General features: G+C 35.6%; 1 protein-coding gene across 3 annotated transcripts; it reads left to right on the top strand.

Annotated features, from left to right (window-relative positions):
• On the top strand, window positions 1–26,069 carry MGST1 (microsomal glutathione S-transferase 1). 3 transcript variants are annotated; one of them, XM_016140571.2, is made up of 5 exons: window positions 8,690–9,179; window positions 11,818–11,946; window positions 14,394–14,541; window positions 16,718–16,812; window positions 24,097–24,360. In XM_016140571.2, exons 3-5 carry the CDS (start codon window positions 14,416–14,418, stop codon window positions 24,341–24,343), a joined length of 468 nt encoding a protein of 155 aa, XP_015996057.1. In that variant the 5' UTR covers window positions 8,690–9,179; window positions 11,818–11,946; window positions 14,394–14,415; the 3' UTR covers window positions 24,344–24,360. The 3 variants fall into 3 exon arrangements, with proteins under 3 accessions (XP_015996058.1, XP_015996057.1, XP_015996056.1); XM_016140572.2 differs by lacking the exons at window positions 8,690–9,179; window positions 11,818–11,946 and adding an exon at window positions 1–315; XM_016140570.2 differs by lacking the exon at window positions 11,818–11,946 and having other exon boundaries at window positions 8,724–9,179; window positions 24,097–26,069.
• Window positions 26,070–27,137: the final 1,068 nt, after the last annotated feature.

Below are 27,137 nucleotides of genomic sequence, written 5' to 3'. Positions count from 1 at the left end.
ATTCTCTGCTGCCTTCTGTGGGAACCAGAAATCCTGGTAGCAATAAGGCTAGCCAGGGGCAAGTAGAAAAAGGGGTTTTCAAGTAGCGCAGAAAGCAACAGGGAAGGGAGCATCTATCGACCAGAACCTCCAGGGCCCAGGCTGCCTTTCGGAACCTGCCTCTTCCTCCGTTTACCTCTGGCCAATGTTGATATGGAGTAATTGGGGATATTTCTTCATTCTATTATCAACAAACTCCAAAGAGAAGTTCTACCAAACTGCCTCCTGGTGCTCTCATTTCTAAATTTTGAGCTGGTGACTAGAGTTACTTACAAGGTGAGTACCTTATACTCAATGATTTAAATAATGTATATTTATTTATATCTTTAGCTAAGTTTCTTTAGGTACCTACTGTTATAAGAAGTGTCACAGTTAAACTGACGGGGGTGAGTTCAGGCTCTAAAGAGTTTCTGTTTTTTGAGTTTAAATTAAATCCTTGACATTATAAAATATTACAGATACATTACCATTGTCGATTATGTACTGTTCATATGTTTTTGCTATTGCATTATTCAGAATTAAGTTAAAAATTCTTTTTATTGTGTCTTAATGTTTCTAGGATATGGACAGATCAATATTTCTAGACTGTGCACACATTCTACCTAAGGGCTATGAGTCATATTTGCTTTGAAAGAAATAGCACTTAGGGCCTGTCAGTCAAGTCAGTTTTAAGAAACATAGAACTCTTTAAGAATTACCCTGCCTCCTCCTCACATCTAAATATAGCTAACTGGTTGGAGTGTCTAAGAAAGATAGCTCCACAGTATTTTTTAAATGGTACAATTGTAATTAATCAATGCAAATAAAAAGCTCAAGGTTTGTTTGCCAATACATATAAAATATGCAATCTTTATTAAATTAAAAATTATATAACAATATGAGTAAGGCATATGTGTAAGGAAATGACCCAGTTTTCTAAAGTCATCTGTACAGCAATGTTTTAATAGGTCTTTATACCTTGATTGAAAAAGCACTGGCAGGGTATGCGAAAATGAAATTTCTAGTTTCCATTTGGCCATTGTTTAACTGCATGACCTTTCAAAACTAATGCCTTCATCCCGAGGCCTAAGTCTCCTTTCAGGCTATAGGTTAAGGACTACATATTAAGAATGAACTATATATTGTCAAATTTACTTGCTGTGTTTCTGTGTGAAGTTGGACTAATATCAATACATTTTAATATAGAAGGAATCCTCCTTTAACACAAAAGCTGACTTGCCTAATTAAGACCTGTTTACTGTTCCTGAAAGCAAAGAAAACTAAAATTGTTCCTCTGATATCTAATATACTAATAATGTATAAATACTATACTAATATTTATTCACTGTCTACCTTCTTTAGGCTCACCACTGTGCTAGCTGTGTATACATTGAATCTTCTCCCTGTATAAGCTTTAATTTATCTATCACATAATTTATATTTGCAAAGTGGTATTTGGATTCTTCTGGCATTTTACTGCCAAGAGTGCCAATAAAGGAACTGTACGGGGCCCTAATATCCCTGATTATATTTGTATCCGTGCCTGTAGAGGTTATATTAGCAGACGGAACAATGGACTGTACCATTAAATTAGCACAATTTTGCAGCATCGCCTGGCAGAAGCTCACACTTAATCCAAGAGGTTATTCAACCCTATCCAATATGATTACTCTACAAATATTTGCCCAAGCTCAGCACCAGCCGTTATATCACTAATCATACATATAGTTTTGTTATGGAGAAGACCCCCAGTGTCAGCAATTTTAAAAACAAAGCTAATTAGTTTTGATTTAAGGATGGGGGATTTTATTAAGTTGAAAGTGAACAGTTTGTATGGTATAGTGGCTCTTTAGAGCACATATGAATATGAAGGAGATTGATTATTATTTGTGTAGAATTTAAAGAAGGAGTGGAAAGTCTAGGAATACAAACATATGTGACAACCAGTGATGGCTGGAGTGGGGTTGGGCAATAGAACAAACCCATTAAAAACACTACTCCAAATAAAGATACATTAAACCCCTTTCCAGTTTAGGGGAAAAAAGTGCCACTTGCTGCTAGCGTTCATTTAACATCACACATAGGAATGCTGCGCCTTCTAGGATTTGCCATTTTTATCAATCAAACTACTAAAACAAGATACGATAAGTAGAATGAAGTCATTTGTTTTCAAATAGTATCAATACACTAGAGCGATGCAAACATAATAATAAAAGCGAGATATTTTGTGGCAAACTTTGAGGGTAAGGGTAATCCACGAGGTATTTCCTGGTAAACACTGCAGCCCGCTGGAGAGTATTCTTGGCGCAAACAGGAAATGAATTAAGTAAACACTCTACTTTCTAGTCATCCAGCTTTAGGACAAGTCCCTGATTTCCCCTTCCAAATAGATCACTGCTCCTAAACTCCAATAGAGAATTCTGGTACCAACGACAATGTTGACCTTTATGGTTTCATTTGAGGTGAGGGTAGCAAAAGAGTCCCTTATCCTGGCATCCCACAGCAACCAGGCTACTGTGTTATTTGAGGTTGTTATTATTGTGCTTGTATTTTTTAAAATGATTTGAATTCTGAAAATTTTACTTAGTAACATATATCTTAACACCAAATAATACAGTATTATTTAAAAGGTACTATTATTCAATAGAAATACCTCTTCTCTGGAACATGAAAGGAAGTGAAGTAACATTAATTAAGCCATTACACTGGTCCAAACACTATTCTACCCTCTTTAAATGTGTTCTCCTTTAATTTAATACTTATAATAATTTTATTCATTAGGACTCAATTTCCCCTTTAAAGATGAGGAGGCTGAGACCTAGTAGGTCTTTCTATGCAGCCAGCTTTAGGACAAGTTCCTGGGTTTCCAAGTGGGGTTATTTAACATAGCTAAGGTCATCTCAAATCTTCTCCCATTAACAACCAGATTCTTCTACTTACAGGTGAGATCTTGGGTAAGTCGTACCCTTCTTTGGGGTCACTTACCTCCTCTGTGAAGTAAGGGGAGCAAGCAAGATCACTGTCTCTCAATGTTTTTAAATTTCACTATCCTATCAGTAAAGAGAAAAAAAATCTTTGAGCCTTTATCCTCTAACATATATTTATTATAAGTTAGATATATACTATTGTGAATCTATTCCTTAAATAAGGAGCTTATTTCTTAAGTAAATTTTATACTAAAATACATAAAAATATATATCAACATATTTCCTTCTCAATTGAATGAATTAAGATTTCTGTGCACTCTGTTTTGGAAACTACTAGACTAGATGATCTCCACAAGTTCGAAACTCTATTAATCAAAGTTGCTTCTTAGCTTTGTAAATTATAGAAAAAATGTATTAATGAAATATATTGGCATGGGAAAATCTTATTGGCATAGAGGAACCAGTAGGAACCTGGAAAAACTAGGACTGGAAACTTTAGTTTAGAGTCCTGAACCAGGTAATGTAGAGAAACTGAGAACTCAATAAATAGAGAAGAAGTAGGAATGAAAGTAGATGATGATGATAACGATGGTGATGATGATAACAATAACACAATAGAATGTTATCATTGTTTCAGGCCCTGTTTAATAATTTCATGTATATTTATTTATTTTTTAATCATTACAGCAATCCTATGAGATAGAAACTATTATTATCTCTAAATGAGGAACACTTAATTCACATAGAAAAATGAAGTGCTATAAAAATCTAAAGGGATAAAAGGTCAGCTTTGTAAATAAATTGTTTAGACCTATGTTTCTGATGTATGTCCCTGTCTATTCATGTTTGCTATAATATGCTCCATTCTTGGGCTTTGTAAAATGTTGACAAACATTTGTATTTGTATTAGATTTGTATTATCTCTAGGATAAATTTTTTAGTTGGTATAAATCATTAACTTCAGACAAGTTTTCTTGAATAGTTGGGAAGATGTTTAATTGAGATGAACCAAAACAGATGTTCTCAGTTTGGGGTAAGTCATTCTCTGCTACCACAAATACAATCCACCTTAATAACATTTAATAATCTCAGTGCCTGAGTCTCCCTTTTCTAGCCCTAATACCATACCTCAGCCTTGCTTAAAAATTTGTACTGTTTGCTACCACTGATATATCTGTTCTAGAAAGAAACAGGCTTTCATTTCCAGGACTGTCAAATCAGGAGCTTTCACAAGAATACAAAGATTCACTCTATTATTGCACTTCATAGAACTCATGCCTGTAGCTTGAAAATAGAAGTCTTTGGTGTAAGCATTTGCTTGTTTGACAGCTCTGTTCTAAATTTTGAAACTGGTGGTACTGTGAAGTGCTTGTCTGACAATGGTGTAGCAGAGCTTAGTCATGCAAAATAATTATTGTTCACGGTTCCTTAGCTGAAGTCAATAGCTCCGTGCAAAACACAACATAATGCAGAGATCTAAAGTTACTAAATCAAAACTGAGAAAAAGAAGAATTTTAAAGAGATTTGGCAGAAAAAAAATAGCTTCTACAAGATTTGCCAAGTGATTTCTCTCAGCACATGGAAGGCGCTAATATTTCTAAAAGAAGATCCATGATAGAAACGGTGGTAACTTTTATTAGTACATTCTGGTAACTGTTGTCAGTAAGCTTACATGATGTCAGAGAAACAAAAGCAATTATGGAGATATTAATAAATGGTGCATGGTGCTTGTTTTCTAAACTCGAAATAGTTTCAGGTTTGCTTCTGTGAATGTATTGTTTTAAAAGCCTCCAATATATCACCTACACTGAAAGAAGGATTGATTAATCTAAGTTTGTAACTAAATTTTTTGACTGGAGTGCCAGGATGCCTTCCTTGGAATTGTAGAAGGGTCCATGAATCAGTGTAGTAGTATATGCTGGAAAAGTCAGCAATAATCCCACAGATGAAGAGTTATGTGTCCATATTGCCTGAAACATTTGCTAGAGAATTTTGGCAAGATTAGGTGTTGCTGCTCAACTGCTTGTAATAAAAGGGATGATGTCCTTTTTAACCTTTAATTGCACTTAAAATATCCATCTTCGGGGAAAAACAAATAAAATTTTAATTTCTTTAGAAGAGGAACAAACAGAAATACACTAAGTTTTCACAGACTCCTCTATAATACATTTACCTACATTTTTTCTTCAACATTTTCCATCCAATTTAAGATGGAATCAGTAGAAGTGAATATGTATTTTTAGGCTTAGCTCATTGTTACCTTTCACAGAGTTAATAAATCTTAAAAATTAATTTGTTATTGAGTTATGATTTGTGTACAGTGAAGTATACAGATTTTAAGTGTATAGTCAATCCTTTGATTAATGTATACAGTATTCTCAAGTTTTATTATAGTTTTACTTATTTTTGAACCTTATATGAATGAAATCATATAGTATATAGTCCATTGTGTTTCTTTTATTAGCACAGTATTGAGATCGTGTCATGTTATTGTGTGTATCAGTAGCTTATTATTATTTTTTTATCATGATGTAGTTAGTATTCTTATAGGAATATACTACAATTTATTTTTCCAGTTTTCTGCTGATGGACATTTGCATTTTCTCAGTTGGGCAATTATGACTAAAACTGTGAAGAAATACTTAAACAATCCCTTTTGTGTCTCTATGTCCTCATTTCTCTTGGGTGGGTGATACTTTAAAGTGGAATTTTTGGTTGATAGCCTGGGTCTGTGTTTATCTTTATAAGAAATTAAGTGACAGTTTTTCAGTATGAGTCTTCCATTTTATACTCTCACAGGCCACGTGTGAGAATCCCACTTGCTTCACATCTTCATCAATATTTGATTGTGTCTGTCTTTTTAATTCTTGCCATTCTAAGGTTTTGGAAGAAGTATCTCATTGTAGTTTTGATTTGCATATCCCTGAATACTGACATTAAGCACCTTTGCGTATGCTTTTTAGCCATTCATATGTCTTCTGTTGTGAAGTGTCTCTTCAAATCTTTTGCATATTTTTCTATTTTTAATTGTCTTTTTGTCTCTTAATTATTGCTATAATTATTCTTGGTACATTTTACATATAAGTTCTTTGTCAGATAAATGTAATGAGAATATTTTCTCCCACTGTGGCTTGCCTATTCATTTTCTTAACGATGCTTTTTGATGAGCAGATGATTTTAATTTTGACGAAGTCTAATTTGTCAATTTTTTTCTCTTACAGATAATGATTTTTGTGTCTGGTCTAAGAAATTTTTGCCTACTTCAAGGTCATGAATATATTTTCTTATACTTTCTTCTAGAAGTTTTATGGTGTTAGCCTTTAGGTCTAGGATCCATGTTGAATTAATTTGTATGTATGGTCTGAACTAGAGATTGAAGTTTACTTTTTTGAATATGACCCTCCAGTTGTTCCATCTCCATTTACTGGAAACTTTTCTTTCTCCATTTTAATTGCTCTGGCACCTTAGTTGAAATTTAATTGACCAATTAAGTGTGGTTCTGGACTCAATTCTATTCTTTTGACTTGTCTATCCTTTTGACCATACCATATTCTCTGGATTAGCTGCATAAGTTTTCCCATGTTTTTAGTCCTGTCCTTCTCACTGTGGCTACTTTTACATACTGAAAAATTTAGGTTCAGAGTTTATTTTAGAAATTAGTACAACTTCCAAACTGCTCTAGATCTCGGAATGTCTAGCTATAAAATAGGAAAAATAAGAACTCCCTTATAGGGCTGTTGGGAGAGATAAACAATCTAATATACTTTTAAAAAGTCTGTTATAATTCTAAATAATAATTGTATGTTTAGAATGTTGCATATTTTTCTTTTACTTTTTGCTTTCCTTAATCTTAATACGTATTCTCATGTAATGTTTATGAAAATCTCCAAGAAGGGTATGCACCTTTGTTTCAGATTTTGGGGGGTACTGAGTCTGTGGATTTAAGGACAAACAAAAATCTGAGATAACTAAAAGAAATGATTCCTTCCTATTTACAGGAAATCTAGTCTAGTGATGATGGTAATCCTTTCTGATATTTTTCTGTCTGTTTTATTAAAGGCAAGCAAGAACTACTAGACTTCTAATGCTTTGTTCTTCCAGACCTTTCTGATTTGATCTCTTTTTTCTTTGTTGTGGCAGTTACTCTTTGCTAAATAACCTTTGCTCTCCCCATCCCAAATGAATGAACTTTAAATTGTTTTAATATTTACTAGAGAATTACTTGTCCCAAAGATTTCCTTGTAGGCTTAAAATGGTGGTGAGAAGAAGGATTCAAAGTTCGAACCCTTCCCTTTACTCAAACTAAAACAAGCAGAATTAATAACTCCTTCTGTTCCTCACCCATTTAATAACATATTACAAAGATGTATAGAAAACGTAAATTCTTTCACAACCTTTTTCCTGTTATCGCCTTAGTTCTTACTCCAATTTTCATTCTGATTTCCACACTGAAGTCTTTTCTTTCTCAAATTTAATGGCAACTTCTTACTTCTTTGGCTTTTGTGTTTACTAGATTGTAAACTCCTCGAGCAAAATTATTTTATTTTATTTATTTATCTTAGTTTCATACTTTAGCATCAAGCCAAGTGCCTTGTGTTCATTTCATAAATGTCCTTTGAATTAAATTTATTACAGTCAAGTGCTGATATTATATCAAAGACAGATATATATATATCAGACAGGCAATAATTGTTTATGGTTTTTGATAGCAGGAACTTAGTATTTATTCATTGATTAGTTAATTTTGAACACATTTTATAATTAGAGCATCAGACTAGTCAAGTTTTTGCTCTTTTCAAAAACATATTAGAATGTGAGAATTGCTCAACTAGAACTCAATAGTCAAATTATTTAAGTAATAGCTGTCTCTACCTTTTCCTGTAAACCTATCCATAAGATTTGGGCCATATTACCTCGTAAAAAATGAAGAGTCTTTTAAATGCTTGTGACACTAGACTCTAATGACAAGAATTCAGAATAGAACTATCTCAAATTCTGTCCAGTTCAAGTTAGTGCTGCAGCCAGGTTCCAGTGTACTTTAACCAAATAGGTGGATAATTTTCAAAAGATACAGACATGAAAATGAAGCATTAATGTTTTCTGATGCTAGATTTTCTAATATTCCTACTGGTATGCTTATGTAAAAATTGTTCTTGGGCCTGTGATTAGTTTCTGCTTCCTAGCACAAACTAGTCTTACTTCCCTTTTTTGTAGTAAATCCAAGACAGCTAGTCCTGGAAGCACTCCTTAAAGCCTAAAGGAGGTAAAATTAGGATCCCCCAACCCCCCAAAACGACAACAAAAACAAGGAAGCATACTGCACCTAACAGGTGCCAATGTGTGAGAAGTAGTACCAGGAAAAAAGTAACGTAGATTGAAAACATAAAAACTTAAACATGTCTAGATAAAGTTATGAAAGCTAGAGCCATAAGTATTGTGGGTTAGGAGGCTTGGAAATATCTCTAGCTATTGATATTAGAATAACTATGTCCACCTAAAACACTTCTTTAACTGTCCCCATAAAAACCATACTAAGCTGCTTGTGTCCTAAACTTTACCCAATATAACCTCCTCCAATTCCATTTTGGACTCAACATGACACGGCAAGGAAACAAGTTGTCTGGGCTCACAGCTTTGGAAGGCTATTGGTCATCTTTACTAAATGTTTATATCGTGTGAGTGCCAGCCTTTGCCTTGTCACGAATGTAGGGAAAGTGAAGTTTAAGGGAACATAATTTTATCAGTGATTGCTAATCAGTTTTTCCCCCTAGAGATTTAAATTTTCTATAAAGTTTTTAATACTTTCACAGTTCAACGTTAAGATGTTTTTACATTGTTTCCATTTAAATAAAAGTTACCCGCCTTTTCCTTGCTTTCCCACTCCCGTGCTTAAAATGGATGCAGAGCTCCTCCTTTACAATAGCTAACGTCCCGGCCCCGCCGAATAGGGGACATGGCATTTCGGGAAGGATTGCTGCTCTTGACGCCAGATAGAAGGGTTCAAATACGGGAGCCGGTAGGCGTTGTTTACCCTCGGAGACCAAACAGACGATTTAGGGGAGCGTTTGGAGGCGGGTAGTCGTTTCATAAGCGCTGGAGAGCAAATTAACAGAAAATTAGTCAGCGTGGGCGGCGCCTCCGTCTCGCCCACTCCTGCGTTCTGGGAAAGTCCCCGCGGAGCTACGAACCTCCAGGAGGGACAGGTTTGCTTTCTCTCTCCTGCTGAGACCCACGGTAGGTGCCTGTAGGGGATGTGGAGACGGAGAGTGCACAGAGGGTGGCTGGCCAGAAGGGGAATGGTTGCTGGCGGCTGTAGGCTTGATAGGGCCCTGCCAGCTAGTAACATTTCTTGCTTCATCTGTCTGCTAAATGTTTACTTTTCCGCCGATCATTTCCAAAAGGGAGTTGTGTGCCTGTATCCTGTAGGCAAGTTTTGCAGTTGTCAAATTCCAGGAGTGAAACTTGAGAGCCTGTGTTATCATGCTTGAGAGATGATCTACTCATTTTTTATTCTCAAGCCAAAGTAGCATCTACTTTGAAAGGGCCCCTTTGAACTTTTGGGGAATAAAAAGTACGGGCCATTTGTAGTATTATATGAAGTTGCTGTAGTTTAAGCAACTTCTGTTCACCCTAAGGGTGTGAAATCCTGAAGCAGCGCTATTTCATGGTCAAATTGTCCTTTGCCTGCTGGTGTGGGCTCCTCTTGGTTCACTTTGATACACAGGAGAAATATCAGCAAGTTTAAAATAATAACAACAACAACAACAACAACAACAACAACCTGCAGGAGGACATGGATTAGACCCTGTGATCTAATAGACAGTTGACTGGAAAGCTAAGGATAGAACTCCCTGGGAGGTTCTCCATCCCCAGTCTGGAGTAGGAAGCCCCATGGAAGGAGTAAAAGAGAAGGGGACCTTCTGTGATCCCCTCAGATATTATTTCTCTGGCAGGACTGGAGATGTGGAGAGAAGGGTGCTTGCAAGTCTTCCATTTTCCTGTTTCCTTTGAAATAGTTTCAAGGCCTCTTGGTGGTCCCAGCACCATGTTTATCCTCTTCCCTGCTTTCGCTCCAAGAGAGTGCCAAGCATTGTGTTGTATGGCCAAATTGAAACTTCTTCGGGCTCCTAGCTAACAGCCTTTAATCCAGTCAGGTCCAGAGTTCTCAGGAGCCTAGCCTGCTGTGAATACCAAGCAAGGCATACGTTTTGCATGTCCTTTGTTTTCGATTTACATTCTGGGAATTAGGGTAGTTTGGACTTTGCTGTCCTCTGCTATTTCCCAAATAAGAGCATTGTGTATGTTGACCATCTTTGATCATGCCATTTTTTAGAATGGCAGATTGATCCAAATTTGAATATTACTCTCTGTGGCAGACAAGTATAATTTTTCTAAGGGTTTGTTTTCGAGTGGAGATTATGAATCACTGGGGCTGGAAAAGGAAGTCAGCATAGTCCCCTAATAACCAACTCACCCCACAGCCCCCCAGAGCCACTAGCATTTTCCCAGCACCTGGGCTCTGAAGCATAGGAGGGCAAGTCTGCAGTCATCTCAGTCCATTCAGGAAATTCTAGAAACTCATAAACAACTGCAAGGGCACTGTAATATCCTTTTCCCTTATCCTATGGGTAGTGTTCTTTTGTTTTCAGAAGGTATAAGATTGCAGAGTCATGGCCCTGGGGAAGTGTGCTAGGTTTTCTGTGTGTTTCACAATCTTGGCATAGAGAGACCACCATAAGTAAGAGAACTTTGCTCTTTTTGGCCAAAAACCTGTAAAAACAAGAGGAAAATTCCTCAGTTGAGAGATAGAAGACTCAACTGACAGAGGTGGAGAAGAGGAGGGGAAGATAGGAATGATTTTTGACAGAAAAAGGGCCTCCAAAACACGAGCCTTGATGCTGGGTAGCCCATGAGTTAAACACTTGAGAAAACTGGGTTTCAATCTTGGTTCCTCCACTGAATTTGGGTCAGATTACTCACTCTACCCTCTGGGCCTCAGTTTCCCTGTGTGTTAAAAGTAGAGACAAATATTTGCTTTGACTATCACAGAGTTTAGCAAATCGAGTGAGATAACGTGAAAGCATTTTGAAAATTCTAAAATTGTATCCTCAGTGCCTAGAACAGCACCAAAGTAAGAGCTTGTTATTTATTTGCTAGGTACTTATAGGGCACTTACCAAGTCTTAGTGCTTTTCTAAGTACTTTACACTTTACTCTTTTAATGCTCACAAGATTCCTGTGAGGTAGGAGGTATTATTAACCTCATTTTACAAGTCAGGTAAGTAAATCCTAGAGAAGTTAAATCTCAGATAATAAGTGACAGAGTCAAGGTCCAGCTGGACTCCTATCTAGTTCTAGAGTCTTTGTGTGCTTGGCACTTTGCTCTTTGTCTTCTCAAAAGCAGTCCCTCCACATTGGGAGACTGAGCCCAGCTCTCTGGCCAGACAGATTGAGGTATTCTCTTATGCCGACCACTGATGGACAATAAAAAAAACAACACACTGTACATTGTAATAATTTATTTTCTGTAATTAATAACCAAGTTCCATATTTTGCTCTGCTTACCTTTTTTTAAAAGATTATTTCTAAGTCACTCCTAGAATATGCAAATCACCTCAAGTCACCTCCTAATTATTATTACTACTATATTGCTCTCTTCCCTCTTGGCGACTCTTCCTGTAAAAGTTTTCAGTAATTTTGTTTTGAGTAGTGCCTAGTCATAATGAAGGTTCAGGGCAACTTATCGATACATCAACTTTGAAAAAAACAAGCCTAGGCCAGCATCGCCTTATTCTTTGCTATAAATGACTCATTTCTAAATGTCTTACCTTTATTCCTCCTCACCTGGCCCTCACACGTGCTGGGAATGGAAGATCTTGGTTCCAGAGAGGAAGTTCACGGACCTGTAGCATGTGATATCAGAGTCTGTTTTGGCCCATCTCCTAAAACTACATGCCTGAGGAGTTAAGCCATATTTTTGGTGATTGAGAAACTCTCTTTGGGTGAGGTGCAATTTCAATGTATCGTTCACATTTAAAGGGAAAGCTTCCCACTGCTCTTTTTTTAACTGCTGATATCTTTGTGTTCTTTTCCTACCAACATTTCTGGAAGTCTTTTTTTCTCTACGCTTTCCATACCAATTTTCACTAAGGGAAAAACATTCTTCGGACTTTTATTTCATTGCTAAATAAATTTCGTTGTACAAACATTAGTAGAAACCTACAGAAACTGTTCCGGTTTTGAAATTATTGTTAAATAACAACACTTCCGACTTGATAAACATTTCCTAATTTTTTTTTTTTAATTAACATCCTTACTATTTCTTCAGATCTCTATCCAGAAGCATAGAACTTAGAGATCCCTTATTAAGCTAATTACTTTACATGAGCTCTGAAGGACAGTGCAGCTTGTTCATGACTTTCACCCCCTCAGGACTAGGACAAGTGCAGACACGTGAAATGGTACTGAAAGTGTTATCTTGCACAGTCTTATCTAACACACTGTGCTTTCTAGACTCAGTAGTGGGGTCTTGAAATTAATTCACCCTGTGGGGATGAATTAATTTGTTATCATGTATTTTGTTTTTTAAATTAGGCTATATCATTTCTGTTTGCCTAAATCTAAGGAGTACATTTTTGGCTTACCCTTTAAAATAGGGGTTACGCTGGAAGCTTTGGTTCTTTGATCTGCAGAATGGGAATAATAATACCCACCTCGTAGCATAATTGGAAGAGGATAGAAGGCAACAGTTATAAAGGGTACCAGCAGCGTCAGTCTCAGAGTATGTATTTAATCCATGTTAGTCGAATCAGAATTAAGCAGTTTTCAGTCTCTTACAGGAGACAGGGCAATGTGGTTAGTGTATGAGATATGAGGTCAGAGACATCGGTTTGTGTCCCAGGTTGATTGCTTAAAATCTCTATTTTCCATTTTCTTCATCTGTAAAATGGATGTAGTCATGAGGATTATATTATGAAGATCATGTAAGGCAATGCATGTAAAGTACATAATATAGTTGGACATGTGGTCGACTTTTATAAAATTAAATATATATGTGTATGTGTGTGGTTTATATCACATTCAACAGCAGCACATCGACAACTATATGACCAGTAAGAGAGAATAGAAAAATATGTAGATTTATAGATTATTGGAAGATATGTAGAATGATTAGAATTTGATCGATGTCAGTCTTATAAGATTGCATGCAGAGGCTGAGTTTTAAAAGCAGGAGTGAACATCGTCTGGAATAGAACACTCCATGCTTAGCAAGTTAAATAGTGTTTAAATCTGAGTATGAGAAAAGATGCTCGTTTCTGTGGAAGAGATAGAAGAAGCAAAAAGCAGGGCTGATGATAGAACAAGAAGAGGTTAAAAAGTATGATGACTGGATAATGCAGAGTTTAAATTTTAAGATTTACCCGAAATTCTTACCCACTTTGACTTTAGTGTCTGCGGCCTTAGCTTTCCTCCTGAGCCGTCCCAAATATACGTTTAACTCTAGGCTAAGATGGTTACATTCAGTTTACTCTTGACAGTTTTCAAATGGAAGTAGATATGGCATGTGAGGTAACTTCAAGAGTTATGTAAAGTTAATCCTCCTTCCCTTATTCCTTCTATGAAAGTACCATAAATGCCAGTTTTTTACCTTGCATTTGCACACCTGTTATTTTGTTTCCATTATTGTTCTCCTTTACTTGCATTGGTGTGTTAGTGATGACCATGGTCATGGTGATAGTGATGATCATGATAAGGACGTAATGAACTTTATCAAGGGTTTTTTTATGGACCAGGTCCTGTGCTAAGTATATTCTAAGCATAATCTCAATTAAATCCTTACAACACCCCAATAACTTAGGAGTTAATACTAGTCCTATATTATAAATGAAGAATTTTAGCCTCAGAGAGGCCAAATCTCTCAATCAGGCTAACCAAAGGGTGGGACCAGAATTCGTATCCTGGAGCCTAAGATCTTTAATACTACTGAAATGATTAACAGCTGTAAGAATGGTTTTTGAAGCAGGACATATATTAGAAGTAAGAATTTGCTAATGAAACATTAACGGTAGTACTATGTACACTGTTTGATGTTTCTAAAACATTCAGTCCGTGAATTCTGATCTTTTGTGTTCAACTTGCAGTTCATCTTGATGTAAAAACATATTAGTCTATCTTTACAGCATTTTGCCTATTTTTGCTGGTAATACCCCTGCATTTTTGTTTTCTCTCTACTTGTTTGATGTCTCAAGCTTAATGACATAGAACTAGATGTAAAACACAATTCTATTTATTTTGAAATTTTAGAAAACAAAATGATTACTTCTTCTGTGAATAACCCAAGATATTTTAAAGAATGGGGTGACTAATGCTGCATTATAAGCACACCAAGTGACCCTTAAATTATTTGGGATATTTATGTCTGCTTTTTCTTGTCTGTAATCTTTTTAAGATTCCAGATCAAAATTGAAAAAATGGTTGATCTCACTCAGCTAATGGAAAATGAGGCATTCATGGCCTTTGCCTCCTATACAACGATTGTGCTTTCAAAAATGATGTTTATGAGCATTGCAACTTCATTCTACAGATTGACAAGAAAGGTAAGACATTTGGAGGATATATTTTCTTTTAAGGATTGAAATTCTGAAAAGCAATTTTCTTAATTTACTTTTTCTCTTTTTTCGCCAAGTCCAGTGGCACATAGTATAATACAGCAAATGTAGTATGCGGTCATTAGGTATAGATATTTACGGAAAGGGCGCTTTCCCCCAGAAACTAGTACATGTTTTTTTCATTGATTTTCATTTTTACCTTTTGTCATACTGCTTAGCATATGAGATTTCTGGAGTATCAAAGTTTTCAAGGAAAGTTTCCGAGATTTTGAAGTTAATTTGCCAACTAGAGTTTAGAAAAGAGTCATTTTCCAGACATGTAAATTGTGTTTTCTTCTCTGTTACAGGTCAAAGATATGTCTCTGGGGACACAATTGAAGTTCTTATTCCCATAGTAGAGCTCTTTGTGGGACAAAGCATTTAAATTTTATAGTTCTGAATTCTTACATGGATAATATTGCTACCCGGTGTTATAAGAATGATTAAAAAATGATAATAGTAGTAAACTTGCAACATGGAGAAGGCAGTAGGGAGATTTTGGAGCACATACCATGTATTTAAATAGGGTTTACCACACAGTCAGGGGAGTTGAGTGAACAAAGCTACTTTGATAAAGTTAAACAATTTTTACTGGTGTAGTCCCTGTGCCTATTCAAGCAGCTTCCTCCTGATATTCACCTGTTCCTCTCTTAGTGCCGGTCCTGAGTTTTTGTCCTTCGGAACCTTGCTTTTATTTAGAGGTCACAGTCTTCCTTAAGGTATTTCCTAGCTACTGTCTTGAGGTATGATTTCTTCCCCAAGGATTTTTGCATTTTAATGGGGGCGCACACCCACTTGTTTAAATCTCTATTGGGGGCAAGATGTTAAAAACTGCAGGCTATAAAGTAGCTGCCTACCAACAGGTCCGCACTGTGCTCCAGAAACAGTGGCACCAAGAAATGTACCCTGTCTTATCAGAAAAAGAGAAGGGAATTCACATGTGGACTCCCAGTGATATGTACCAGGAGCCATGATGATTTTTATATGTATCAGATCATGGAATCATTTTTCATTCATAATTGTTACTCTTATCCTGTGAGATCATCATAAATCAGCCCATTTCATAGCCGAGGAACTAAAAGTCAGAGGAGTAAAGTAACTTACCCGGAGTTTCACATCAGTAAAGGGTGAGACTGAGATTTAAATTCATATTTGCTTAAACTCAAATCTCATGCACTTCACACTGTAATATATTTATTTATTTATTTATTCAAAATATATTTATTGGAGACCTAGTGTATGCTAGGCGTTTATTTAGGAATAAAACAGGCAGACTAGACCTCAAGTCTGTATCACGTTCCTGCCCATTGGTTCTCATCAACATCTTTATCTGGAATAAATACTCATATCACATTAAGAAAAATATTATAATATTTATGAAATTTCTGAGCTTACATTATGGCTAATTTTGTAGTTCATGTTTTTATTTATTAATGTATAAATTATTAAATAGTGGAACATATTTAAATATTTTTTAAGTGCACATTTCAAGTACTAAGGGTTGGGGAAATCATTTCAAACAGCATAATAATTATAGAAAAGAAAACGAACATAGTCTTAGAGTGTGTATTTGGTATTTATAGGAATGTAATTCAACTTCTTATACTTCATTATATTATTCAACCCTAGGTTTTAGTTAATTCAGAAAAAGAAAAAAGATCCACATATTCTAACAAAATACAAAATACAACTCCTGCCACTCATTCTTTTATGCATCTAACGTTCTTAGCAAGTAAACTTAAGACTTTCAGATGAGCCAATCAGTTGGAAACGTTCGTACCCTTGAGAGAAGGTGCGTGAACATCACTATGAAAAAGTACCAGTGCACCAGAACGATAGTCAATGAGGACTTAAAATTATGACCTCTTTTCCATTTTGCTTCTTTTTACTATTTTTATATATTGGTTTTTATTTAAATTCTTATTTATGCTTCTCTTTTAAAAAACATTTTGCACTGTTAATAAAAATGCAGATTTAAGCTATGTTTGATCTGTTACTCCAAGTTTTCTTTCCATAAGGACCCTCCTGGATGCCTGTATTTCTTCTGCTAAAATGGAAATAATTTAGATAGAGCACTTTGATGTAATTTGGTGTTTGAAAGATTTTTCCTTTGTATTTGGACTAGGTTTTTGCCAACCCAGAAGACTGTTCATATGGGGGAAAAGGAGAAAATGCCAAGAAGTATCTACGGACAGATGACAAGGTGGAACGTGTACGAAGGTAAATTCACAGTCTCTTGAAATTATTTACTTGATCTAAGAATTTTGGTTAAGACATTCAAGTATTGGGGTAGTGAAGAAGAAGGGGGAAAAGTCATCTAATCTGGTCCATATACTAATTACAGAAAATTAGGGATCTAGAAATCTCCAGCTATCACTGCAATTGTACATATTGCCAATTTTACTATATTTTTAGGTAGACCTTGTTGGGGTTAATGACTTTGTGAAGGTATATATATAACAACTAATGACAGGTAGGAGATAAAATGAAAATGGTAGATTCTTGCAATTTTGTTATCTTTCTCCGGAGGTGAAAGGCTAGATATTTTTGTTTAAGATTCAAATTATGAATGTGAGAAGTCTCTCTCTATCCTCTCTGTCTTGCTCTCTCTCTCCTTTGTAGATATTATGTTTAATGTACTGAGAATTTAATGAACAATGAAAAGTAATGAGCCAAGATATCATCTGCAGAGCCTCCTAACAATACAATTAATATACTTATTTTAAAAGCGCATTGAATTTTTTTCTGGAGGTATATTTCTTAATTCTTGTTGTAGAGTCAGATAAATTGCAAAAAAATTTTCAGCTTCAGTAAGGTATAATTGATAAATAAATTATAAGACATTTAAAATGTACAACATCATGAGTTGATATACATCTTTATTGTGAAAGGATCTTCCCCCTCGAATTAATGCATTCATCACCTCACATATTTATGCTCTCCTTTTTCTGTGTGTGTGGGGGAACATTTAAGTTCTACTTTCTTAGCACATTTCAATTATGCAATACAGTGTTATCAACTATACATTAGATCCTCGGACCTTATTTACCTTATAACTGAAAATTTGCATACTTTTACCAAACTTCTTTTACTTCCCCCTCTCCCCAGCCACTGGCAACTTTTCTACTCTATTTCTGTAAGTATGACTTTTTTTCTTTAGATTTCCTAGTATAACTGGCTTATTTCAATAAGCATCCTGCTTTCCAGGTTTACCCATGTTGTTGCCAATGACAAGATTTCCTTTTTTAAGGCTGAATAATATTTCACATTTTCTTTATCCATTCATCCATTGCTGGACACGAGTTCTTTCCATAACTTGGCTATGATGAATAATGCTGAAGTGAACATGAGAATGAATACACACATCTCTTCATGACAATGCTTTCTTTTCCCTTCGCTATATACCCAGACATGGGATTGCTGGATCATAGCAATTAAAAATAGTTCTAGTTTTTAATTTCTTGAAGAACTTCTATACTGTTTTCCAGAGTGGCTGTACCAGTTTACATTCCCAAAAAAGTGTATAAGAATTCCTTTTTCTCTACATCCTTGCCAGCATTTTTCTCTTGTCTTTTTAATAATAATCATCCTAACAGATGTGAAATGATTACTCATTGTGGTTTTGGTTTGCATTCCCTTGATAATTAGCAATGTTGAGCATCTTTTTATGTACCTGTTGGCCATTTGTATGTCTTCTTTTTAAAGTCTATTCGTATCTTTTATTGTTTGTTTTGTTTTGCCTTTGCTTTTTGTGTCAAATTTGAAAAATCATTGCCAAGACCTATGTTTTCTTCTAGGAGGTTTTTGTTGCCAGTCTTACCTGCAAGTCTTTAATCAATTTTGAGCTGATTTTGATGTATAGTATAAGATAAGGTCAAGTATCATTCTTTTACCTTTGGAAAACCAATTTTCGCAACATCATTTATTGAATGGAAGCCCTGTTGGCTATCAGAGCCAGGTGATCCAGGGACCTGTCACTTGTGCTGCAGCTATAAAAACTGAGGCACAGATGTGGGCATAAGCTCCCTCTACAAAGAGACTGGTGACTTGGAGTGGGCTAAAGGCAAAGGAGATATCTATCTGCGGGCTTTCCCATTTCTGGGAAGAATCAAAGCCAGTCCTTAGATGAGTGCTAAATTGGAAGCCTCAGGTAGGAGCCTTTAAAGTATGCAGCTGGGTTTCTTTTAGGGAAATACTGGGAAATGGGCATTTTTATCTCTTCCTTCTGTGCTGAGTCCCACAAAATAGCCAGTTAAGAACTTCTTTGTTCACAACAGTTTGGTGGGACTCAAATGGAAGCACTGTTGGCTTCCAGACCCAGGTCATGGGGGACCCATCCTTTAGGTGGCAGTGAAAAAGTTGGGGCCCAAACCTGTGTACAAGCTCCTTTCAGGGAGACTCAGAAAACTTGGGGTAGGCTACAGAGAAATGGCAGGGATGTGTGTGTGCCAGCTTCCCCAGTCTGGGGAGGATTACAACCAGGTCATAAAATGTGTGAAATTACAAACCTGACCCTCAAGCAGCTGCTTTCGAAGTATGCAGATGGAACTTTTTCAGGAAAAGATAGGAAACGGGCAATTTTGCTGGCTCCCTCGGCACTAAATCCTGGGGTGATTGCTGTAGTAAGTACTTATGTGGCTGTTAACAACTGCTCCTTTGTTTATTATAGACTCGTGAGTCTCATGGATACAAGCCTCATTGGCTTTCACAGCTAGACGCTTTAGGGGCACATCCTTCAAGTGGGAGTCTTAGAAGTTGGAGTGCTAAATGTGGGTCCAAACCCTTTACTCCTTAGGAAGAAGTTGGGACTTGAAAGTTCCCTCCCAATTGTATGGAATCGTGGCAGGGGGTGAGGTTCATGATGAGGATGTATCTCAGTCTTTCCTACCCATTTTGGTATGGGTATTTTTTCATTCACTCAGTATGTAGGAGTTGCTCTTCTAGTTTCTGGATTTAGTTCAGAGGTAATTGCTTCATACGTAGCTGTGTGTTTGTAGGAAGAGGGGAATTCAGAAGCCTCTTATGCTGCCATCTTGGTTGACCCTCCTGCCAAATTTTATATTGTGGTTGTGTTGCTGATCTATTAGTTTCCTTTCTCTAGCATGTGAAACATGAAAGTTTTATGCCATCTTCTCATTTAGTATTTCCTTATGCTCATCCAAATTGGTACAATTCTAGGCACATTTCAACGGATAAAGAAAATTATATAGAGTTAACAAAACAGTGAAGAGTTTGTCCAGCCATACTTAAATGTACAGATATTTAATTTTGTGATACAGGGTTAAGACAGGAAGCATCATGAGCATATTTGACTATACTTCCTCAGTTTGGTGAGTATGAATAGAGAGTGAAATGGAGACTGAGTGAAATGAGTTTTACTTCTGCTATGCAGGTATCAGCTGGAGTCTCCAGTCCCTTTGGGATCTAGATCATATTTGCATTATCCCTTTTTCAATTCCCTATGAAAGTTTAAAACCTCTCCCAAAATTTCTGCAGATTCTCTTATGGTACAAGTTCTCAAGATTAACTCTCAATCTGGGTTCCTGCATTTGTACACGTTTCCATTTTCTGAATGTTGTTAGGCTGATGTGGACTTGGCCCTTTCTTCAATTTTCTTAACAAATCGACTAAACAATGTGGATAGAAATAGACTTGAGTAAACTGAGGTGCAGAGGAGTTTACAGTGTGGCAACACAAACATTTCACGTTGTATGTTAGACTTTGTGCTCTGACAGTGCCCTTCAGCATCCACTCCCTGGGACATTGCACAGTACCTTCTTCACCTCCATTAATGCCCAATATTATACCATTTCATGTACTCTTCTCTTGCTCAATGTACTTTTCTGCCCTTCCAGTACTAAAATCAAATTCAAACTTTTTGCTTTTGCAAAAAAGTTTAACCCCAAGTTACTTATCAATCATGAATGTGTTTTTTTTCCCCAAGAAAGCTGTGCTAGATAGAATAAAATCTTAACTTTTGCTTCACTTAATTTTATATTTGTTAATTCAGCATTCCTACAGGGTAAATTGGCCTGTGTTGAAAATGGGTTGTACCAAGAATATGGATCAAAAATAGTTTCAGGATGAAGAATCAATGTGAAATTCAGAGGAAAAATTACAGGTGTTATGATGAAAAAGAATAAAAGTTAAGAAAAGGCTAGTAAAGCTTTGTGAAGGTACAAAAACTACTAAAGAGATATTAAGCATTTAAATCTTTGTCTTGTCCTTTTTATGCATCCTGCCTAGAACAATCACATACATGATGCTAACCATGAACCTATACTCATAAAGTTGTCCAGGACTTGAACGTGATAACAATAGATGCTCAATAGCATTGGTAAGATTGGACAGGCGATCCAGCAAGTCTCATGTGTGAAAGCTTAACCAAAGGTACTTTGTTGAGGGATTAAAAATTCTTTTCCATTTTTCCTTCCTGCCCCCTACTTGCATCCCTATGTCCATGGAATTATAGTTGTAGAGGAAAATACCATTATCTAAGCTGATCTTCTAGTCAGGTTGTGAACAACAGATACATTTTAGTGAAATAATTGACCATAGTTGTGGAATTAGTCAGTGTCCTTGAGAAGGTACCACAACTGTGTGCACAGCATCCCCTGGATCAGACACTGGCTTTTCAGTGTGGCAAGAGAGGAGAGATCTAAAAACAAAGTGTCCAGTTTCCAATTGGGTTTTTTGAGATGTTATTGGTCCTATCAAATGTTGCAAACAGCTCACTTTTGGATACTTTTCAGAGAGAGAGTTTTCAGTATATCTTCTTTTCACTTTTAGCTTAGACCCTTAATTTTTTTTTTTTTAAATTACTTCAATATGTAATTGTAAAGCTGTTTCCATTAGCACATTCTGTGGCAGGGATTGAATGGGGCTACAAATGAAATGAAACATATCCTTTTGGGTATGCAATATTGAGGAAATTAATACATACACATATAGAACAATTAATTAAGCACATAAAGTAATACGTGTAGAAATGTCAAGATAAGTGGCCTAAAGTAAATTATTTATGTTCTGGACAGGCAGTAATCACTGGTAATTAGAAAACATTTTACGTATGTATTTATTTAATTTTATCTTACCTTGTTTTAGAAAGAATTCAAGATCACATACATTCGATACAACAAAATAGAATTAAGAGGACTAAAACAAATATCCTTGGTGTAACTGGTGCAAGAGGATCTTCTTTAGTAGAAAATGGTATTTCTGTCCTTTCTTGCCCATGTTACTCTCAGTAGCCCTTGGGTTACTCCATGAAAGAGTGTAGACAGGAGCACTCATCTTGTTCTGTCTTTGCTTTTATTCAGGCACAGGCAGTTCCTTATTTAAGTCTAGCAAAGTGATTATTTATCTAGGTTACTGTCACCTTCTTCATACCTTTATGTTGTCATCATCTCTGTCAAGCAACCTTAGAGATAATCCATGGAAAAGAAAACAAGGAAAGAAATTTCTCCTTGGACTAGGGCTGGTCTGAGCTCTAAATAGGGCCAGGAGCTCCTCTGCCAGCCTGTAAGCATGGCAGTCAGCCCTGAAAGTGACAGAACCTCTGTCCTTGTTCGCTTTGGGGGGACCTTGAGCCCTGCCAAGGGGCAGGACTTTCTGCTAACAGTTCTGGGCCACCCCCTTATTTCTCGATCCTATAGATTGGGAGGTGGTACTTGCACCCAGGGTGAGCAGGCTCAGCAGGGGTCAGCCCCACCTCTAGTCTTCCCTCTTCCCTCCTCCAGGCTCTCTTCAGACTCCTCCCTGTACCCACCTGTCCCAACCCCAGTCCATCCTGTTTCTTGGACCTATTTTCTATGTTACATGGAGGAGTCTGGCACTCCCTCCTTGGCCATTTGTGACAAAATATGAATAAACTACTGCAAACAGCAACAACAACAAATAGTGGTGATAGTGGTGTTCATTAAGCATGCAGTATGTCATAATATATATATATTTTTGCTAAAAGAGTAACAAATCACGTATTTTTCATCTTGAAATATGTATCAGTAGCTGATAAACACTATCAAAATCTCAATTTCCACTCAAGATTCAAAAGGAATTTTTAATTCAAGATCCATCCATGTTATTGCAAATGGCAGTATTTCATCTTTTCTTATGACTGAGTAGCATCCCATTGTACTACAACTTCTTTATCCAATCATCTATCGAAGGACACTTTGGTTGTTTCTGTCTTGGCCGCAGTGAATACTGCTGCAATGAACATAGGGGTACATATATCTTTATGAATAAATTTTTTCAAATTTTTCAGGTAGATACCCAGAAGAGGTTTTTCTGGGTCATATAGTAATTCTATTCTTAATTTTTTGATGAATCCTCATACTCTTTTCCATAGTAGTTGTACCAGTTTGCATTCCCCCCGGCAGTGTATGAGGGCTCCTTTTTCTCCACAACTTTTCCGACACTTGTTATTACTTGTCTTATTTATAATAGCCATTCTAACAGTTTAAGGTAATATCTCATTGTGGTTTTGATTTGCATTTCCCTAATAACTAGTGAAGTTGACCATCTTTTCATATATCTGTTGGCCATCTGTACGTCTTCTTGGGAGAAATGTCTGCTCAGGTCCTCTGCCCATTTTCCAATTAGATTGCTTTGTTGTTGTTGTTGTCGTTGAGCTGTGTGAGTTCTTTATATAATCTGGATATTGGCTCCTTATTGGAGATGTTATTTGCAAATATCTTCTCCTGTTTGATTGGTTGCCTCTTTATTTTGTTAATGGTTTCATTTGCTATGCAGAAGTTTTTCAGTTTGCTATAGTTCATTCATTTTTTTTTTTTTTTTTGCTTTTATTTCCCTTGCCTTTAAGGTCAAATTCATAAAATTCTCTCTAAAACCAAGGTCCATAAGTTTAGTACTTGTTTTCTTCTATGTATTTTATTGTTTTAGGTCTTATCACTAGGCCTTTGATTCATTTTGAGTTAATTTTTGTGTATGGTAGCAAATAGCAGTCTAGTTTCATTCTTTCTGCATGTGGCTTTCCAGCTTTCCCAGCACCAGTTATTGATATTAAATTGTTAAATTAATTCTTGACAGCCTGTGGTTTAGGTGAATTTGCAGACTAGCAGAAATAAGGAAGGAGTCGTATGAAAGATCATAACCAAAAGGATTTTCTTCCTTTTGGGGGAAAAGTTTTTATAAGACTCTTGAATTGTTATTTTATGAACTTTGGAAGAAAAATATTTCATATTTACAAAAATGAAGTGTTTTATTATATAGAGGCAGTTTTAATATTCTTAAAAGTGCAAAATACCTTCTCTCTCATATGTTGAGGTACACTAAAAATAAAAAAGAAACAAAAATAAGAAGATATTCTAAATAGAAGTCAAATTAGTATGAAAGCAAGTCAGTTTGAGAGAAGTAACATAAGTCTGTCTTCACATTTTTAAGATCCATTAACACATATTTAGTTTTAGAAGAGAAGGAAAAATGAATATATTTCTGCTGATTTTAAAATTAGTGTTTTACTAGTCATCTTTTTTTCCACAGGGCACACCTGAATGACCTTGAAAATATCGTGCCATATTTTGGTATTGGCCTCCTATATTCCTTGAGTGATCCAGATCTCTCTACAGCCATCCTGCACTTCAGGCTCTTTCTTGGAGCACGGATCTATCACACAGTTGCATATTTGTTACCTCTTCCCCAGCCAAATCGTGTTTTGGCTTTTTTAGTTGGTTATGGAGTTACTCTTTCAATGGCTTTCAGATTGCTGAAAAGCAGATTGTATCTGTAAGGAGAATCATACAACTCATTATCTAATTAGGTTCTAAGAATTCTATACTTTCAATTTATAATGAATACTTTTACGATTTTAAGTGGGAGGAAACAGAGAAATTAAGATGTGGAATACCTAGTCTGAATATGAACATCACCAATATCCTTTATTTTTGTGTTATACTTGTACTAGAAATGAAAAAGTAATTCTTAAGTCTTTTGTCTTATTCTTAAAGTACTTTGTTGTAAATTTTGATTATAATTTGTAACATTCATTCAACATTTTATATTTTAAATCTATAAAAAGAATGAGTGCATGTATGAGAAACCTGTATTTCAATATTGCTGAAATAAGCATATGAAATAAAGAATTTAAAGAATAGTTTTATTAGGTTTTCTTTTTCCCAACTTGTATTTTGAAAAGTTTTAAAGCTATAGAAAAGTGGAAAAGTTCTGCAGTGAACCTGTATATATCTTTCACCTAGAGTTAGCAGTTGTTAACATTTTGCCGTATTTGCTTTAGCTCTATCACTCAATGTTTTTTTCTGAAAAAATTTGAAGGTAAGTTTTAGATATCAATATACTTCAGTCTGAAGTACTTCAGCATGTGTCTCCTATCAACAAGATAGTCTCTAAATAATCACAATACCATTATCACATCCAAGAAATTTAACATTAATACAAAAATATTATTTGATATTTATAGTTTATATTTAATTTTTCCCAATTTTCTTAATAATGTCCTTTACGACTGCTTTATTTTTGATTCAGGAATCAAATAAGGACCCTGCAAGCCTTTTGGTATCATTTCTATTTAGTTTTCAGTAAAAACTTTAACTTTTTTTTTTCCATTTTTTTTCTCTTTCAACTTTTTGCCTTTATGACCTTCACATGTTTTTTGAAGAGTAAAGGCTGGTTGTTTCACAGAATTACTATTAATCTGGTTTCGTTTTGTCTATTATTTTCTCATTCTTAGATTAAGATTAAACATTTTCGGTGATGTTGTATCACATTACAACACATCAATAGGCATATGATGTCAGTTTGTCCCATTATTGGTGATGTAAAATTTGATAAGTTTAGTAGGATAGTACCATCCAGATTTATCCATTGTAAAGTTACCATTTTTATCTTTATAATCATATGTGAGGTGATAAGTTGAGACTTTGTAGAAATCCTGTTCTATAAACTTTGGCCTCATAGATTTAGCATTTAATGATGCTCAGTTGGTTTCTACATAAAAATATAGACATATAAACATAAATTTATAAAATGTATATAAATATACAAACCCATAAACACATATAAGTCCAAATTTAGATATCTTTGTTTTAAGTAGAATTGTGCACTTAAACCTTTATAATAAAGGATGAACTTTTAAAATATCAATACTTTTTTTTGTACTTGCCTTCCAATTATAGTATTAATTTTTCCTTCTAGCTCTTGATTAGTCAATTTTAAATGCATATTTCTTAAATAATGCTTTTAGTCATTCTCATAATTGTTCATTTAGGTTCACTACACAAGAAGAAGGTATTGTGTAATATTTTAGTTTCAATTGACTATCAAGAATTCTGTACAAATTTCTCTTCACTTCTTTTCATAATGTTAAAAACAGCTTGGCATATCATATTCAGGAAATCTTTATGGAGTAATTAATGTAAAAGACCATGAGGTCAGAATTGAAAAGTCTAAAATTAGAGGAGTGGATATTCTTTCATAAATAAATTCCTCTTTATTTTTCTCCTGCACCCCCCCCCCCAACTGCCACCCCTGCTATCTGGGTTAGAGCAACTTAATTACCTTGTCTGATCTATAGTTTCTCTCAAACATTTTGTGATGTTTTTTGAAGGTCAAATGATCTATGCATGTGAAACACATAATAAATACTTTCTAAACAATTGTCTTCCTATGTAAATTATTTGAATAATGTAACAATAATAAAGATTAAGATTGTGGTTATTGTAATGGTTATCCAATCCACTGCCTTTTCAGAGGATAGGTTTGATTAGACCTTGAGAAGTCAACTCTTAAGAACTAAAATATAAATGAGACAGCGTATAAACCAGATTAGCATTGAAACTCATTCTTATAACTAACTATTCCACTGACTGGCAATCTAAACCCCAGGATCAGTCTGTTCTGCCCCAGTGGTCAAGCTGCCATGGAAGCTACATTGTGACCAGAAAGGTTCTGTTGATTTTCTCTGAAGGAGCACTGCCAAAGGAACCAAAGTTACTCCATGACCCAGTACTCTCAACACATTGTACATAGACTTAAGTGGCAATACACACACACACACACACACACACACACACACACACACACGGTGAACATGGGTTTAGACCAAGGAGAGTTAGATGAGTCAAATGTTAATTGACACAAGACTGAGATAATCTGACACATCCATTTCAAGATAGAAGCGATCTCATGAATGAGACTCAAATACCCATAATCCATTGGTTCTGGTACCCCACATTCATCTTCACACTTGGAAAAGCCTTGCAAGTGGGACTGGCATGATCACATTCGATGACATGAGTCCATCACTATTGTTGGTGTTTATATAGGCACAGTCAATGCTTATCTTTGTATTCTTTTTCTGTTTTCTTGGCTATCTAATCTCTCTTCTGACTGAAACATCATATTAAAACACAAAGAATCTACCTCTTGGGTCTTATTAACCTGGATGCCAGTGACTTGACATGTCTATGCTGTGTCAGCTAGGAGGTTAATTCTTACAGGGTAATTGTACAACCTTTGATTTCTAGTTATAGGGGAACCTAAAGAACCACCTAAGCACTGCTAATAGC

The sequence above is a fragment of the Rousettus aegyptiacus genome, unplaced genomic scaffold (assembly GCF_014176215.1).
Source record: "Rousettus aegyptiacus isolate mRouAeg1 unplaced genomic scaffold, mRouAeg1.p scaffold_m13_p_2, whole genome shotgun sequence".
Lineage (NCBI taxonomy): Eukaryota > Metazoa > Chordata > Mammalia > Chiroptera > Pteropodidae > Rousettus > Rousettus aegyptiacus.
This window is presented reverse-complemented; position numbering and strand designations above follow the sequence as displayed.